Source organism: Crinia signifera, chromosome 5 (assembly GCF_055691185.1).
Source record: "Crinia signifera chromosome 5, ASM5569118v1, whole genome shotgun sequence".
Taxonomy (NCBI): domain Eukaryota; kingdom Metazoa; phylum Chordata; class Amphibia; order Anura; family Myobatrachidae; genus Crinia; species Crinia signifera.
Genome location: NC_139221.1, coordinates 208067145 through 208082865, shown reverse-complemented (window position 1 = coordinate 208082865; position 15721 = coordinate 208067145). Strand labels below are relative to the sequence as shown.

General features: G+C 42.2%; 1 protein-coding gene across 1 annotated transcript in view; it reads right to left on the bottom strand.

The window, feature by feature from the left end:
- Positions 1–15721, bottom strand: part of AMPH (amphiphysin) — a 187111-nt gene that overhangs the window by 93785 nt on the left and 77605 nt on the right. The window contains exon 3 of the mRNA XM_083188470.1: positions 6045–6099. Coding sequence (XP_083044596.1) covers positions 6045–6099 — 55 coding nt within the window. The remainder of the gene's footprint in view (positions 1–6044; positions 6100–15721) is intronic.

The following is a 15721-nucleotide window of genomic DNA, read 5'->3' as shown; positions in this document are numbered from 1 at the left end:
AATTAATTGGTCCAGCAAGAACTGGTTGATAGATATACAGTGTCTAGATAGACAGTCAATAGGTATGCACCCAAACATATAAAGTGGCATGAAAATACACACACAGACACACTTACACATTGGCTGTGTCTACTCTAGGCAGAACAATTCAGTGGTATTTAATTTGATTAGATCTGTATTTACAGAGTTGTGTTGTATCTTCTGTTTTCCTTTTCAAGCATCAGAAACTAAAAATCAAGTGTGAGAGAGCCTGCTTTACCTTCTGTGCTCTATCTCACCATGTCCAGATCCTTTCATTTGCTTTAATTCCTCATAAACTAACCTTTGAGAGAGCTGTAACCTGTATGAACAAGTTCACTTTTAGGATTAGTTCATTTTGCACTGATCGTTTCTTAACTACCCATCAGCAGTGGCATTGAGAAGGGAGGGTCTGGTACAATTTCAAGACAGTATCTGCCCGGGTCACGCTCGCACTGTCCCCTGTTGCAGGGATCTGGGCAGTGGGGAGGGAGATAACAGGCTGCCGCAGCAGCACAGTCTCTTTCCCCAGCTCAGCACACTCTGCTCAGTGCCGTGTGCTGAGCTGGGGAGAGAGACAGCTGCAGAGGGAGCCTGTACTCTCTCTCATCCTTGTTTATTTAATTTTTTTCAGTCATGCCTCCTCCTAGGGAATCCATTGGCCACGTCCCTCCATTTAGCGGGGCCTGGCCGACCTGTCGACGCCCCTGCCCATCACTACTAGCTATGTGATATAAATCTGCCCATTTGGTCAAATATTCATTTTCTATATTCCAATAATTTGAAATACTGTAGTAGTACTGTAATTGGATGTTACCGTCAGGAAGGATGGACCAAAAACTGTAAACCAGAGGCCATAGCAGATATATATGAAGTATTTCCATTAATACTGACTAAAGAAGAAGATATAATTTCACTCTAAGCCATTTTTTTATGATTAATTCCATTTATTTTTATAATCTTTATTAAACTGGGAGACAAATGTCAATTCAGGGTGGTATCCAATTACCTGCTGTAAATTGTAACAGGCAGGCGAAACACAATCGGTGAAAGCAGCTTCATTTTCTTGCAAAATAGGTAAAACTTTTCTTAAGCTATAACTGATTGTCTCTCTATTGTTATAGTGCACAAATGTCCTCTTCTTGCCTTTCATTCCCCATGTTATGTGATGTATTGTACATACAAAAGTCACAGTAAAGTGTACACCCTAATCTTTCTTGTGTGTTACTGAATACATAAGGAACTGTATTCTGCCAGGAGGGTAGGCAGAATGCAGGAGGGTAGGCAACTATGCCTTAAAAGCAGTGACGGCTCCTGCTATAGGGGTTTATTCTAGTTCATTCTTTCTGACAAAATCCTTCTTAGATGGACAAAACCATGTGCACTGCAGGGGGGCAGATGTAACATGTGCAGATAGAATTAGATTTGGGTGAGTTATTTTGTTTCTGTGCAGGGAAAATACTGACTGCTTTATTTTACACTGCAATATAGATCTCACTTTGAAGAAAAACCCCACCCAAATCTAATTCTCTCTGCACAAGTTACATCTGCCCCACCCGCAGTGCACATGGTTTTGTCCATCTAAGAAGGATTTTGTCAGAAAGAATGAACTAGAATAACCCCCATAGTGCTGCAGGACTGCAGCACCTCCACTTAAAATTACCACACCAGTGACACAGACAGACAGCACCAGAGCTGTCCCCCGCCGACAACACCCCCCACCCCCCCCCCCCCCCCCACCCCACCTCCGGAGCTCTGGTGCTGGCTGTCTGTGTCTCTGACACACTGGTAACCTCCACTCACCAGGCTCCATGAAGCAGCAGGGCAGACACAGCAACAGCCCAACCCTCATACACAGAGCAAGAGCTGGAAACTCCTCCCCTTCTTGGGCTGTCAGTACATGGAGAGATGACAGCAATAGCTTCCAACAGGAAGCAATTCTGTGCAAATCGCCAGAGTTACAGTGCTTCTATGGGCTGCTTTCTGTGCAGCCCAGAAGCAATTCTCTGCAGTGAGCATGCCCAGACTTCAGTGAGTCACTCAGTGTGATGCAGCTGAAGGAAGGTATGCATTGCACCAGAGAGGTGCGTGGAATTTATTTTAATAATATTTGTGTGTAGATCTTTATTAAGAGTATCATTTTGCGTACTTTAATTAATATTAAAGTTATTAAAAGTGTGTATTTTGCTCTGTGTGTTTTTGTGCATATGAGTACATCATTTATTTACAGTAAATGCATACAAACACGTGTACAAATCAAATCAAACTATATATATATAATAACCTGCAAATAATTAATGACTGTTTGCAACGAGCAGTACCCAGGAAATTGCATTACCCCTTAAGTCTAAAGACAGGACTAGCCACTGCTTAAAAGTTGTATACCTTCATAAATTCTCTCAGTAAGGAAATGAGGAAATGATTTACAAACACACAGGAGGCACTGTTTCTTAATGTATAACTGTGAAGTTCTAGAAAAAGTGTACCAACTTTTCCTTTTTTTCCTTAATCTCCTATAATATGTTGTGAAGTTTACTTGTACATTTATCACACAATCTTCCCTGTGTAGTGATGCTTGAACAAAGTAGCACACAGTATTTCCTAACAGAATAAACATGAGTTTTCAAAGCAATAATCTGATATCTCACACAAGTGGAAGTTAATATATTCCCACAAATACATAATGCAAAGGAGATGTTACATAAGGGTCTATCTGCCTGAGATAATGCCCAGAATTCAGATATTTTTTTTCTCAAAGACAGGACACAGAAGTCAGTGTCAGTGCTGTTTGTGCTGATGGAGTCTCTGAATTTCCTTTTTGGATCAGGCTATCAATCTCATTACTGAGTAACATTATTTAGTTATACTGTATGCTACCTTACCTACATTTGTTTTGCACTGTTTCTATTATCTTTAAATATATAAGTATGTGTATCGCCAAAGATATGTCTAAAATGACTACTCAATGTAGCCTACTTACTGCCTGCCACCTGGAATCTAGATCATAGGGCCTTATTCTGGTCTGTGCGGCCGGAGCCGAATATGCGGCCAGGACCGTGCGTCCTAAACCCCGCCTTCCGTACGGATCGCTCACTCCGTCCGAATGCGGTAAGCCGCTGACCGCACGGAGCACGAGTGGATTTCTCATGTACACCCCTCCTCCATCTCTGGGAACCTCCCCCATCATTCGATGGTCGCATACCATCGAATGCAGGACCGAGCAGTCAGGCAGCTCCCGCGAGCTCAGACCACTCGGGCATTTCTCCGTGCAAAAGCAGGGATCTGGGCGGGCAGCTGACATCCGGCAATGTCATATGTCCGCCCCCTACACGTGCGTCACGGCCGCATTACCATACGTACGCCCAGCGTTTTCATGGGAACGCCCATGAAACGCGGGGCGTATGCATATGTTAATGAGGCCAAACAGCCCTTCACACCCCTCTCCTCCCCCTGTTCGTAGTGTAAACAATTCATGCGAAATTTGGACGTATGTCCCTTTCGCACATGCGCAGATATGCCTCTGCACATGCGCAAACACAAAACATCGGCGGAACGAACGCACGCGGACATATCCGCACCAACCAGAATAAGGGCCATTGTTATGGAGTCTCTGTGACAGTCCTGTTTTTCACACCAGAGTGTATTCCCCTGGACAATTTCAATTTAGTACTTGCAGTTGATTGTGCTTCTGTAAACAGGGAAGATCTTAAAAATAAGTATTTTATTGTACATCTCCTAGCAGTGTAACAACCCTTCCAGCTCTAAAGACACTACATAATTTCTAATCCAGCCATCATTTCCAAGGCTACAAGAGCTGGGTGCTTTGAAAGCCTGTTCAGTATTTACAACATCTACAATGTGCCCTCAATCAGTGGGACTCCAGAATTCAAATAGGCAAGCCACCCCAGACACTGCCAAACATTGCTGCACGAGACTCACTGGCACTCTGTGTGGACAGATCTGCATGAAAATGTACTAGAATAGAGCTACAACCTTGTGTTATATGCCATCTACCAGCTGGATACCTAGAATGCACTAGGTTAAATACAGTATTTCCCTCTACTGTACAGTCCAAACCAATACGCCATTCTCTTACAGTGCAAAAATTGAAAATGCCAATATCCTTTCAAATGTTTTGGAATTTAATGCGCTGATACGTTACCACTGAGTAACTTGTAGACTTTTTGCTGCACATGTTTATATTGGGTAGAGGTCAAGTCATCCATGAACTGCATACTGAGCCATGTTGCTGCTCGGAAGAGAAATCATTCGATGGTTGCTCACCATCAAATGGTTTTTCTTCCCGTCGCAAATGAAAGTGAGGCTAGACTTACTTTCATTCTGCCTGCAGAGGGTCCAAATCGGGGCAGGCGGCTGACGTCATGTGACGTCAGGCACCCACCTCAAGCAGGCATGGACACGCCTATGTTCAAAGGGTATGTCCAGCGTTTCTATGGGGGCGCTGACCGTTATTATAGGCACGCCCATGAAATGCTGTGCGGTCTACTGCATCCACCCCCCCTGCCTGTCTGCCCATCCTGGACTAAGTTCTCCAGCGAGTGTGAAACTAGCACATGCGTATATTCATGCATGTGCAAACCCCTACAATCAGTGCATACCAAATTCAGGTCTGAATCACCCCCACTGTATGTTAATAAAGGAGGCCATTTTTTATAGCTTTCATAAACAGTTTAAACTAATTTCAAGATTAAAATTTTGATTAACTAGTGTTCACTACAGTATGTACCACTATGTAACCACTATGTTACCACTATGTACCCACTATGTAACCACTATGTAACCACTATGTACCCACTATGTAACCACTATGTAACCACTATGTAACCACTATGTACCACTATGTAACCACTATGTAACCACTATGTAAACACTATGTACCCACTATGTACCACTTTGTACCCACTATGTACCCACTATGTACCACTATGTACCACTATGTAACCGCTATGTACCACTATGTAACCACTATGTAACCACTATGTACCCACTATGTACCCACTATGTACCACTATGTACCCACTATGTACCCACTATGTACCCACTATGTAACCACTATGTAACCATTATGTACCCACTATGTAACCACTATGTAACCACTATGTACCACTATGTAACCACTATGTAACCACTATGTAAACACTATGTAACCACTATGTACCACTATGTAACCACTATTTAACCACTATGTAAACACTATGTAAACACTATGTACCACTATGTAACCACTATGTACCACTTTGTACCCACTATGTACCCACTATGTAACCGCTATGTACCACTATGTAACCACTATGTACCCACTATGTACCCACTATGTACCACTATGTACCTACTATGTACCCACTATGTACCACTATGTAACCACTATGTAACCACTATGTACCACTATGTAACCACTATGTAACCATATGTACCACTATGTAACCACTATGTAACCACTATGTAAACACTATGTAACCACTATGTACCACTATGTAACCACTATTTAACCACTATGTAAACACTATGTAAACACTATGTACCACTATGTAACCACTATGTACCACTTTGTACCCACTATGTACCCACTATGTAACCGCTATGTACCACTATGTAACCACTATGTACCCACTATGTACCCACTATGTACCACTATGTACCTACTATGTACCCACTATGTACCACTATGTAACCACTATGTAACCACTATGTACCACTATGTAACTACTATGTACCCACTATGTACCACGATGTACCACTATGTAACCACAAAAACTTCAAACACATGCTTTTGGGGCCAAAGGTTATCCATAATCGTTATCACTAAACATTGTAGTCTTATATACTATAACAGTAATCTGCGGAAGCTAGTCTGCTACATTCTATGTATGTGTGAGAAAGAGATGTAGTTTCACTCTCTAACAACAGATGGCAGTGTTTCGGAGACTCACGGGCGATAGACATATATATAGATGATATGAAGGTAAAACAAAATACAAGTAATAATAAGGCTTTGTGCACCTTACCTTTAATAGCAGCCAAATATGCTCGTAATTCCCTCTGTAGGCGGGTGCCTTCTGCCTGAAAAATATGATTATTTTAGAATATAAGTTAAGTTCACAGGGACACATGCTGAATAAAAAAGTAATACAAAAGACAAATTAATAAAATAACCTTTATATGCGAACATTGTATTTTTATTATACAATTGTTCAGGTGTCTGCCCTAGCACCTGTACAATGCAGCTGACAGGTACTGGAGGATGCGCAGAAGTGGCCACTATACTGCACATGCAAAAAAGCCTAGCTTCTATGGGCTGCATCGGCTGCAGTCTATAGAAGCTGGCTGCAAGGTAAGGAAGGGGGTAGAATCCTACAGGAAGCCAGCTCTCTGCATATCATAGGCTGGGCTGGCAGTCCTGGAGAGAGGGCACACAATCCGACTTAGGGCTGCCATCAGGAATTTTGGGGCCCGAGACTCATTTCCAGTCTGGGCCCCGGGGCGCTCCCTCCTCACTTGACTTACCGTAACCTAGCTCCTGCTCCCCTATCTCCCCTTCCGCTGAGCTGCGGCTCGGAGGTCCTGGAACGCAGGCTTCTTCAACTCAGGATGCCGGCGGCCAATTAAAATGCAGCACTGGCTGGTGAGCCAATCAGAGCTCGCATACCGGCAGCCACTCTGATTGGCTGCCCGTACGCGAGCTCTGATTGGCTCAAAAGCTAGTGCAGTATTTTAATTGCCCGCTGGCGTCCTGGGTGAAAGAAGCCTGCACTCCGGGACCTGCTTTGTTCAGTGCACTGAGCGTAGCGGAGGCAGTTGGGGGGGGGGGGGTGCGGTGGGCAAAATGAGCTGTCTGGGCCCATCCAGAGGCCAGGGCCCAGGACAGCTGTACCCACAGCACCCCCTATTGGCGGCCCTGATGGGACTGATATAGTGTCTATGACTGACAGGTACTGTAGGACTTCTTCCGATAGGAAGTCGCTGTCAGTCACTGTGAAGTCAGTGCAGTCTCATGGTATACATCTGGCTTCACTAGTGCTGAGCAGGGAGGAGTATTTTACTGGGGTGGTGCAGTCCTGCACACCATAGGTAAAAACAGCCACTGGGCTAATATTTATACAATATACTCTACATTTACATGTTTTAATTTAGTTTGTGGGCTATGTGACAATGGTTTAACAACTGAAAAATATATTTAAAAAACATTACTTCCGTGCTATTAATGGTTATTTGTCTATGTCAGTGTTTCTCGAATCTAGTCATCATGGAACTCTAAAACCGAGTACACACTAAACAATATTTAAAACAAATTTGCTGATATCCACCATGTATTGCGAGAAATTCTTCATTTCCATATAGCTAGTTCTGCGCGCTCCAGCAGGTCGCTAGCAACATCCTCTGTCATCTTTACATGCCGCTGAATTTCAAAAGGATGTCTTCACATATTTAACTGAGGCAGAAATCGAACAATCTGATAGTGATGAAAAACTCTGTGGAGTTCCCCCCATCCCCACCACTGGTAAGCGGGGTGGGGATGGGGGGGCCGAAAAACCAGAGAGACGCTTCCCTCCTCTGGCTGTCCCCTGCTGGATCCCTGGCACATGCAGTTTGGTGCACACTGTTCCTATGATTAGTGTGTGTGGTGGTGGTGGCACTCATTTCTTTTCTGGCACAGAGCTCCAAAATGTATAGTTACAGCAATGCAGCTAATGGTCACATTATGGGCCTGATTCTGGTTCTCTCACAAAAGCAATGCACATGTTACATCTATCCCCCCCCCCCCCCTGCAGTGCACATGGTTTTGTCCATTAGAGAGAGGATTTGCTTTTGCGAGTGAACCAGCATCAGGCCCTATGGGTATAAAAAGCAGTACTTCTATGGGCTTTATACACCCTTTGTGTTAATATGCGAATTCAACAACATAACGTATAGGAGGAGCAAATTTATTTGGGTGTTCTATTTCAGTTCTATTTCAGTTGGGATTTTGCTATGGGTAACCAATCAGATTCTATCTAATATCTTCTACTAGGTGTTAAATAAAAAAGTAGATTGTGATTGGTTCCCCATAGCAACATCCAATCTGTAAAATAACTCCAACCTTAGTACATAAACCCCATAGATAGATAGATAGATAGATAGATAGATAGATAGATAGATAGATAGATAGATACCTAAGGACTACATACTGTAAAAAGCTGAAAATGTTGACATATTTTACAGAAGTGTAAAATAGTACATTATTGTCACAAAAAGCGCAGTGATATATTAGCAGTACAATTAATCAAATTCAATATTTAATTCCACAAAACAAAACTAAGAAAATAACTAGAAACACATTGCACAGTTTGGTATATTAAACCATGCTGTGTCTGTATGTGTTCTATCCATTTCATTGAAAGATGTCATACACGTTTCTAACCAGTAAACATGAATAATTAGAACATATGAACAAGGTCTTCTTGGTATGAATGATGTGAATGAACTGAATTATGCTTTTGGTAACAAGAATGTGCAACATTTATCAATAAACCCATCAAATAATCTATATAGAGTAAGTGTCTACTGTCTGATTGTGTGTCTCCAAAACACTGCCATCTGTTGGTAGTGATGGAAACAACATCTTTTTTTCACACATGCACAAACACAGAGGCAATCACAAGGTAACAGACTAGCTTTGGAAGCATTTGCTTCGAGCGGGCTTACAGTACTTAAATTAAATAAAGAACTGTTTTGTCTTTAAAGCAAAAAATACACCCCAAAATAATGATACCACAGTAATACAGAGATTAGACTGAACACCCTCATTAATGACAATCATCTGATAGGTTTGGAATATACAGATGCATCGTCAAACATCTGACCTTAATATGCCACACAGCGTGAGAAGCCTGGTCCATGTGAGGTCCAGTGCAACTTTTCTTTTTTTTACCAGCAATCTGTGCTAATTAATTTGCTATGCAATACCTGTATATCTGTGTGCAACTAAGTGTTTATATAAAGCACAAGGGAACGTAGCACTTCGTAAACAGCTTCAGAGACTCGTAGATTTATTAAGCTTGGAGAAGTGATAAACTGTCTGTTTTTTATCACCGACCAATCAGCTCCTACCTGTGAAGCTACAGGCCTGGTTTGAAAAATTACAGGTAAGAGCTGATTGGCCGGTGATAAAAACCAGACAGTCTATCACTTCACTGAGCTTAATAAATCTGCCCCTGAGTCACACACAGAGTGTAAATCTGCATTTTCTCTTTTTCTTCTGCAGCATGGTAGCAGCTCTTATTATGCTTAGAAAAGGCTGGGCAGTCCAACTCCCCCTCCTCCCCCCAGCCCCAGTGACAGGAGGGGGGGGTCAAAGGGGACAGTCATCCCAGGCCCCAAGGTTTAGAGGGCCCAGAGACTCACAGATTGAGGCAGGCAGTGGAGTCTGAATTGGGAAATGCACAAGAACTGGGTAATTACTCCCATGAGGCTGTGCTCCACAGGAGCATGCACTAAGCTGTGATTGGAGAGCTTGTCACATGCTCCACCAATGGAGATTAGTAGCAGCAGACTCATGGAAATGATATACAAACTGGCTGTAATTGCTCTGCTGGCATGGCTGTTGCGTTAATGCGGCTCCTGCTGTGAGTACACTGTTCCATTATGTGGGGGCAATAGAATATAGCATAATGCAGATTTTTACAGTGGGGGGGATGGGGGTGCTAATGTATACTGTGGCATAATGTGTGGTCATTACCGTTTGGCATAATGTGTTTCGATGGCCAATATTTATCGACTATAGGATGGTGTCAGATGGTTTTGTCAATAATGGTGTGAGTTTTCCGGTACTTGTTTCCTAGCATGACGCCCATCGAGCAGGTGTGCCACCTCCTTTTAAACACAAATTGTCTTTGTTGTGTCTTTACATCACTTTGTGTTGAATGTGTTTTTTATATTTCGCAGTTATTTTTTACAATTACCTAATAAAAGTTAGATTTTAATGATTTAGGTGCACCTTACGAAGGACATACTTTTCTCTTTTCTCATGTACCGGATAAACAATGGGCCTGATGGAGCTACAGCTCCAGGCCCACTCTCCAAATAGGCCCATTTTGTATCTGAGGGCCAGGGCTTTCCAATGAGCCCAGTCCCGCGTTGCTAGCCTCCCGGGAACCGGCGATACAGCCAGGCAAACCTGGAATGTTTTCCCCATAGGATAACATGGGACCCGCTAATTAGGACCCCCAGCCAGTTCCAAGGCTGCCAGTTTCCCCTCCCGCATTACAGAAGCTCGAGGTTGATCTTAGTCAAACCCAAATCGCTGGGCCTTCAATCTGATAATAGGCTGGTCCATATGGGTTCATTGGTTCTAAAGATATTGCGAGTAAACCAATTTTTTAATTTCTGAAATGTAATTTCATGACTGTTCATGTTGTTTGAGGACAGATTTCTCTGGAACCATACGGCCCAGTTTCACGGGACCAAAATCATTTAAAGCCCACATGTAAATGGGTCAGTTGGTTCTGAAGATATAGCTGGTTGTTTAAAGGGGGGGGGGGGGGGGTTCTCTCCTCCTTACACAAGGAAATGCAGGGACTAGGCTGGTGTAAATGGGGCCAGCCTGGGAATGTCCCTGCATGATCCTGGGACCATATTCCTGAGTAAATGCCTGCATTATTTCAAATAGCCGGGAACTGCAGTGCTTTGAATACAGCCGGATAGCTACCTGCTCTCTGCCCGGCTGTCAATGGCTGTGATTTATGCCCGGCGGCTGTCCCCCAGTTACCGCAAGCATGTATTCCCCCTTGGCAATGAGCATGTAATCCCACATGGCAACGAGCATGGAACCCCTGGCAATGAGCATTGAACCCCTGGCAATGAGCATGTAGGTAAACAGCACCTAATAGACATTATGGTGTGTGATTTAACATGTAATGAGCATTATGGTGTCAATTTTTTCTGCGTGCCTTTGATGTGCAATGCCCCTGTTTATGAAGCATATTGTGCTTTATTTCTCAAACTGTTTGGTATAGTGTGTATTTTGGCTCAATCCATGTGGCAAAATGTGAAATTTGCCTTAATCTGTGTGGCATAATGTGAATTTTGAATCAATCTGTGTACCATAGTGTGAATTTTGGCTCAGTCGGTCTGAATTTTGGCTCATTCCATGTGGAATAATGTGTAAGAGGCAAGTACAGTATAAGGGGGATACTATTGTGTTGCATGATTTGTATAAGGGGTATAAGGTGTGGTAAACTTAGGTGACCACATAAAAGGTGCTGAAATGTTGTCTATCAAGTTTTGGCTTTCAGTATTTTTTTATGACTGGAGTGCCGCCTCACCCCGCAAGTATTTTAGGACATTGGCATCATGCGGGTGCACCTTTGGTGCACATCCGCTAATATATCTCCTTGCATTTTTCCTATGCCAGCCCCCTGCCTTTTCCAGGCATATATATTTAGTTGAAAGTATTTACACAAATAGAGACACACTCATGAGCAGACCACCCAAACAGAACACTGGTCACGCCTCCCACATTATTAGCTGCTGGCCATAACCCCTATTATTGCGCATAATAGGCCCTTGATAATTTTCAGCTCCAGGCCCATTTAGACCTTAATCTGTCACTGACAAAACCCAGTTGCAAAACTACATATTACTGGCCCAGATTCAATAATTTATTGAGTGCCAGTTATTTAGAATTTCTTCTGAAAAATTTGGAAGAAGGATAAGACTGGCAGCTGCAGAGGTATTGCTGTTTAACTCAAAATTCAGATTGCTTGTGACAAGGCAGAACTATTCCCAGATATCAAAATAACAGTACATGTTAATAACATGTATGTTAATGTTAACGTGTACAATAAATGTTGTTAATGTTCAACAATGCTTAGGATAACAAAGTGTTCCAATAAATGTTGTGACCGGGTGCCAAAGTACTCAGAAACACAATTTACCCAGGCTTTTCTGTAGACTGGGTAGTCCTTGTGCACCTTGGGTGTACTTATATAATATATATGTAGCAATTTTTTTATCTGGGTACACAATACATTTGTGTACTCATACACCATTGCTGCAGTCATTTTTTTTTGCTGAAAATGCTCCTTAGTTGCAAAAGTAGACTGTGCTGATTAATTTTATATATGACACTTAAAAGTATATCTGAGTGCAACTGAGTCTCTGAATCTGTACACAAATTTCTACAATGTAACAGCTGCAACTTTTATCCAATGCAAGTTCTGAGTTCTGTTCTGCTCAGTATACAGTCACACACACTATATGGGTGTCATACTGTATATCAAATTAATCAACACAGTCTTCTAGTGCACCCAGGGGAAATGCAGGATTTTCAGAAGGGGGTTTCCAGAGAGGGGCGGAGCAAAGCACGGAGATGGACACTTAGGTAACCCAGTATATGCCGGGTCAGTTAAAGTATTATAGATAGACCAAATGTATATAAATAATAATATTATATATATATATATATATATATATATATATATATATATATATATATATAACAGCAGTGTAGACCCCTGGGCATAGCAATGTATTGGGGCCCCTACCGATCCTTCAGCGGTAGGGGTGGGGGAAGCTTTGATGTCCCGCGGGTGGAAGGAGGTATTAAATCAACAGCTCAGCATGTAGGGCTCCGTAATTTCCACTAATTACCCCTTTACTGCACATATGGTGGGAGTTGAGGTGGGAGAAGGGGGCATTGGGCTGAATGAAGGGGTCCTGATACATAACTTCCAGGGTGGTAGAGGATTTTTAATACGCAGAGGAGGGGTGTATAGTGGAGTGAGCTTATTCATAATTTTCTGGTGGGAGGACAGCTTGCTTCACTGCAGATATCTCCAGTTCCTGGAACTAGATTTCTTAGCTTTTAATGGAATTAAAAACTAGAGAATCCCACCTACCAAATGGTATTGAGGACTAGGGGATCAGAGTTCAGGAGGCAGAGCAATCCACCAACGAGTACAGGTTGAGTATCCCTTATCCAAAATGCTCGGGACCAGGAGAATTTTGGATAACGGATTATTCCGTATTTCGGAATATTTTAATATTTCAATGATGTATTTTGAAGTATCTTGAATTTATGCTGTATAAACACATAATATACACACAAATATATTTTATTACCACATAAAATACACACAAATATATTTTATTTGTTCAAAAAACAAGGTTTCAAAATGTGAAACAAAATGTGTGTACTATCTCAGCAGTGAATTTGAATGCCAAGCAATCATTGTCTTGCACATATATAGTGGCAGTTACATATCATGTCCCCAGTGATGCTGTTACAAATGGGACAGTGAGTTTTTAGCAAAAAAAATTTTTTTTTTTCACTTTCTGGAATGTCTGGTTTTCGGAATAATTTGGATAACGGATATTCGGATACGGGATACTCGACCTGTATATAAAACTACATACCAGGTGTGTGTAGCTGGAGCAGTAACCAGCTGCTCGAACGCAGATATCTCTGGTTCTGGGAACAGTAGAGACAAGCTACTAGTGTCCATCAAAGAGGGAGAGTCCCAGCTTTTGGAATATACCCTCAGAAAAACTCTAAGTCTGACAGAAACTGAAATATCTGACTGGGGAGAGTAATTAACAGGCTTGGATGGGACCACTGCTTTGAAGTCAGATATCTCTGGTTCCAGAGGGCCAATTTTTTAAATTATTTTACCCATAGAAAGAGGGGACCCTCAGCTTTCAGACACTTTCAGGGCACTTAGATTCCGGGGGGGGGGGGGGTTCTGGGTACTCAGAAACCCCCCTGCGTGCGCTACTGGCACCCAGACAGGTCAGGCTCCCTGCAGCTAACTTTGCTATTCTATAACCTCTGTGAGTGCCCAGCAACCCCCCCCCCTTCCCCCCCCGCCCACCCGATGTTGATATCTCCCTTCCATCCATGAGAATGTTTGCTGCAGAACAAGTGCCTCTGGATTCCGGGAGTGCGAGCAAGTAAACCCCTTGAAATGAGCATGTAGGTAAAAAAAAACTATACATCATTGATGAACGGGGAAGGGGAGTGGCAGAATTTTTTTTTTTGCAGGTGGATGCAAAATTTCTATTGATATAACTTGATATAACTTTTAGCACTTCAGGAGCCAGAGATACGATTACGCCTTGTATGTATACAAACAGAAGCAAATCCTGCACGTTACAACATTACTGAAAAGAATCACATACAGTATAAAACTAGTTTACTTTGCATTATATTTATTCAGTTTTTTTTTTTTTGTCCTAAGGGTGCCGTGAAAAAATTCTGATACTCTAGGGGTGACGTGATTCAAAAAAGATTGGGAACCCCTGCTCTACAGTGTGCCACCTTTCTTGGAGTATTTATATATGTACACACAGTATATGGCACATACACAAAAACAGAAAACATTCATTACTACAATTAGAAATAAAAGACACAGTGGAAAATTTCTCACCGCTCAACAATTTCACACATATTGTGCTTATCTTCACCACTTCCCACCCACTACTGGCACAATGCTAAAAATGACTTCACAAAGCAATATTTAGAAAACAGGCAGCTACCGTACCTAAAGAGCATTAGCAATAACTAGCCCAACTTCTCACAATAGACTAATTCAAAAACCTTTTATTATAAGTTTAGTTTATGCATTTCATTTGAGCACTCTTTGACATTTAGTTATATCATCATTTATTTTGAATCACACAAGTCTTAAAAAAGATTTGCTCTCCAAGCGATACTGTTAATGATATCGACAGAGCTTCACGGCAAACAATACCCTTCAGTGACATTAATCGGCCATCTTTATTTAAAGCACACATTTCAAAATACTGTCATACACAGGATTTGAACCTGGGGCGTAACTAGAGCTTTGTGCAACCCCCCCCCCCCCCCTCTGTCCCTGTCACCTCTATCCTGGTCCTGTCACAACTGTCATTTAAAAAAAACAACATATGAAGTCCAACAACTTTATTTATTAACCTTTCGGTGCCAATGGGGGGGGGGGGGTATTGGCTGTCTCACACCACTGAGGCCTTGGGTTCGATACCTACCATGGCCCTAACTGTGTGGAGTTTGTATATTCTTCCCGTGTTTGAGTGGCTTTACTCCGGGTACTCCGGTTTCCTCCCACAATACAAAAAATATATACTGGCAGGTTAATTGGCTTCCAACAAAAAATTAACCCTACAATGCCTGTGTGTGTGTACATGTGGTAGGGAACATAGAGTGTAAACTCCACTGGGGCAGGGACTATGTGAATGTTCAAATATTCTTTCTGTAAAGATCTGCGGAATATGTATGCGCTATATAAGAAACTGTAAATAAATAAAAATAAATAAATCTAACTCTCTCTGCACATGTTACATCTGCACCACCTGCAGTGCATGTGGTTTTGTCCATTTGCAATGAGCTTTATGAGCCAGCCTGAATCACCGTTATCTACACCACTTATTACAAAATAAATGATTTATGTATGTAAGAAATAATAATATGTTCACGAAAGCTGGGTACACATCTATACAATCCCTGTTTTCTTGCGACCGTTCGACCGACCATAGACGCGTCGGCCCATCCACAAACAACAGCCAATACGCGAGTACACACCTGTACAATTTTACTTGCGACGTCCAATGTACTCCCGTCCAAACAGTCGCAAGAAAAAGATTGTACCACCGTACACACTCTCTCAATTTGGGCTATTGACACAATATATATATATATATATATATATAT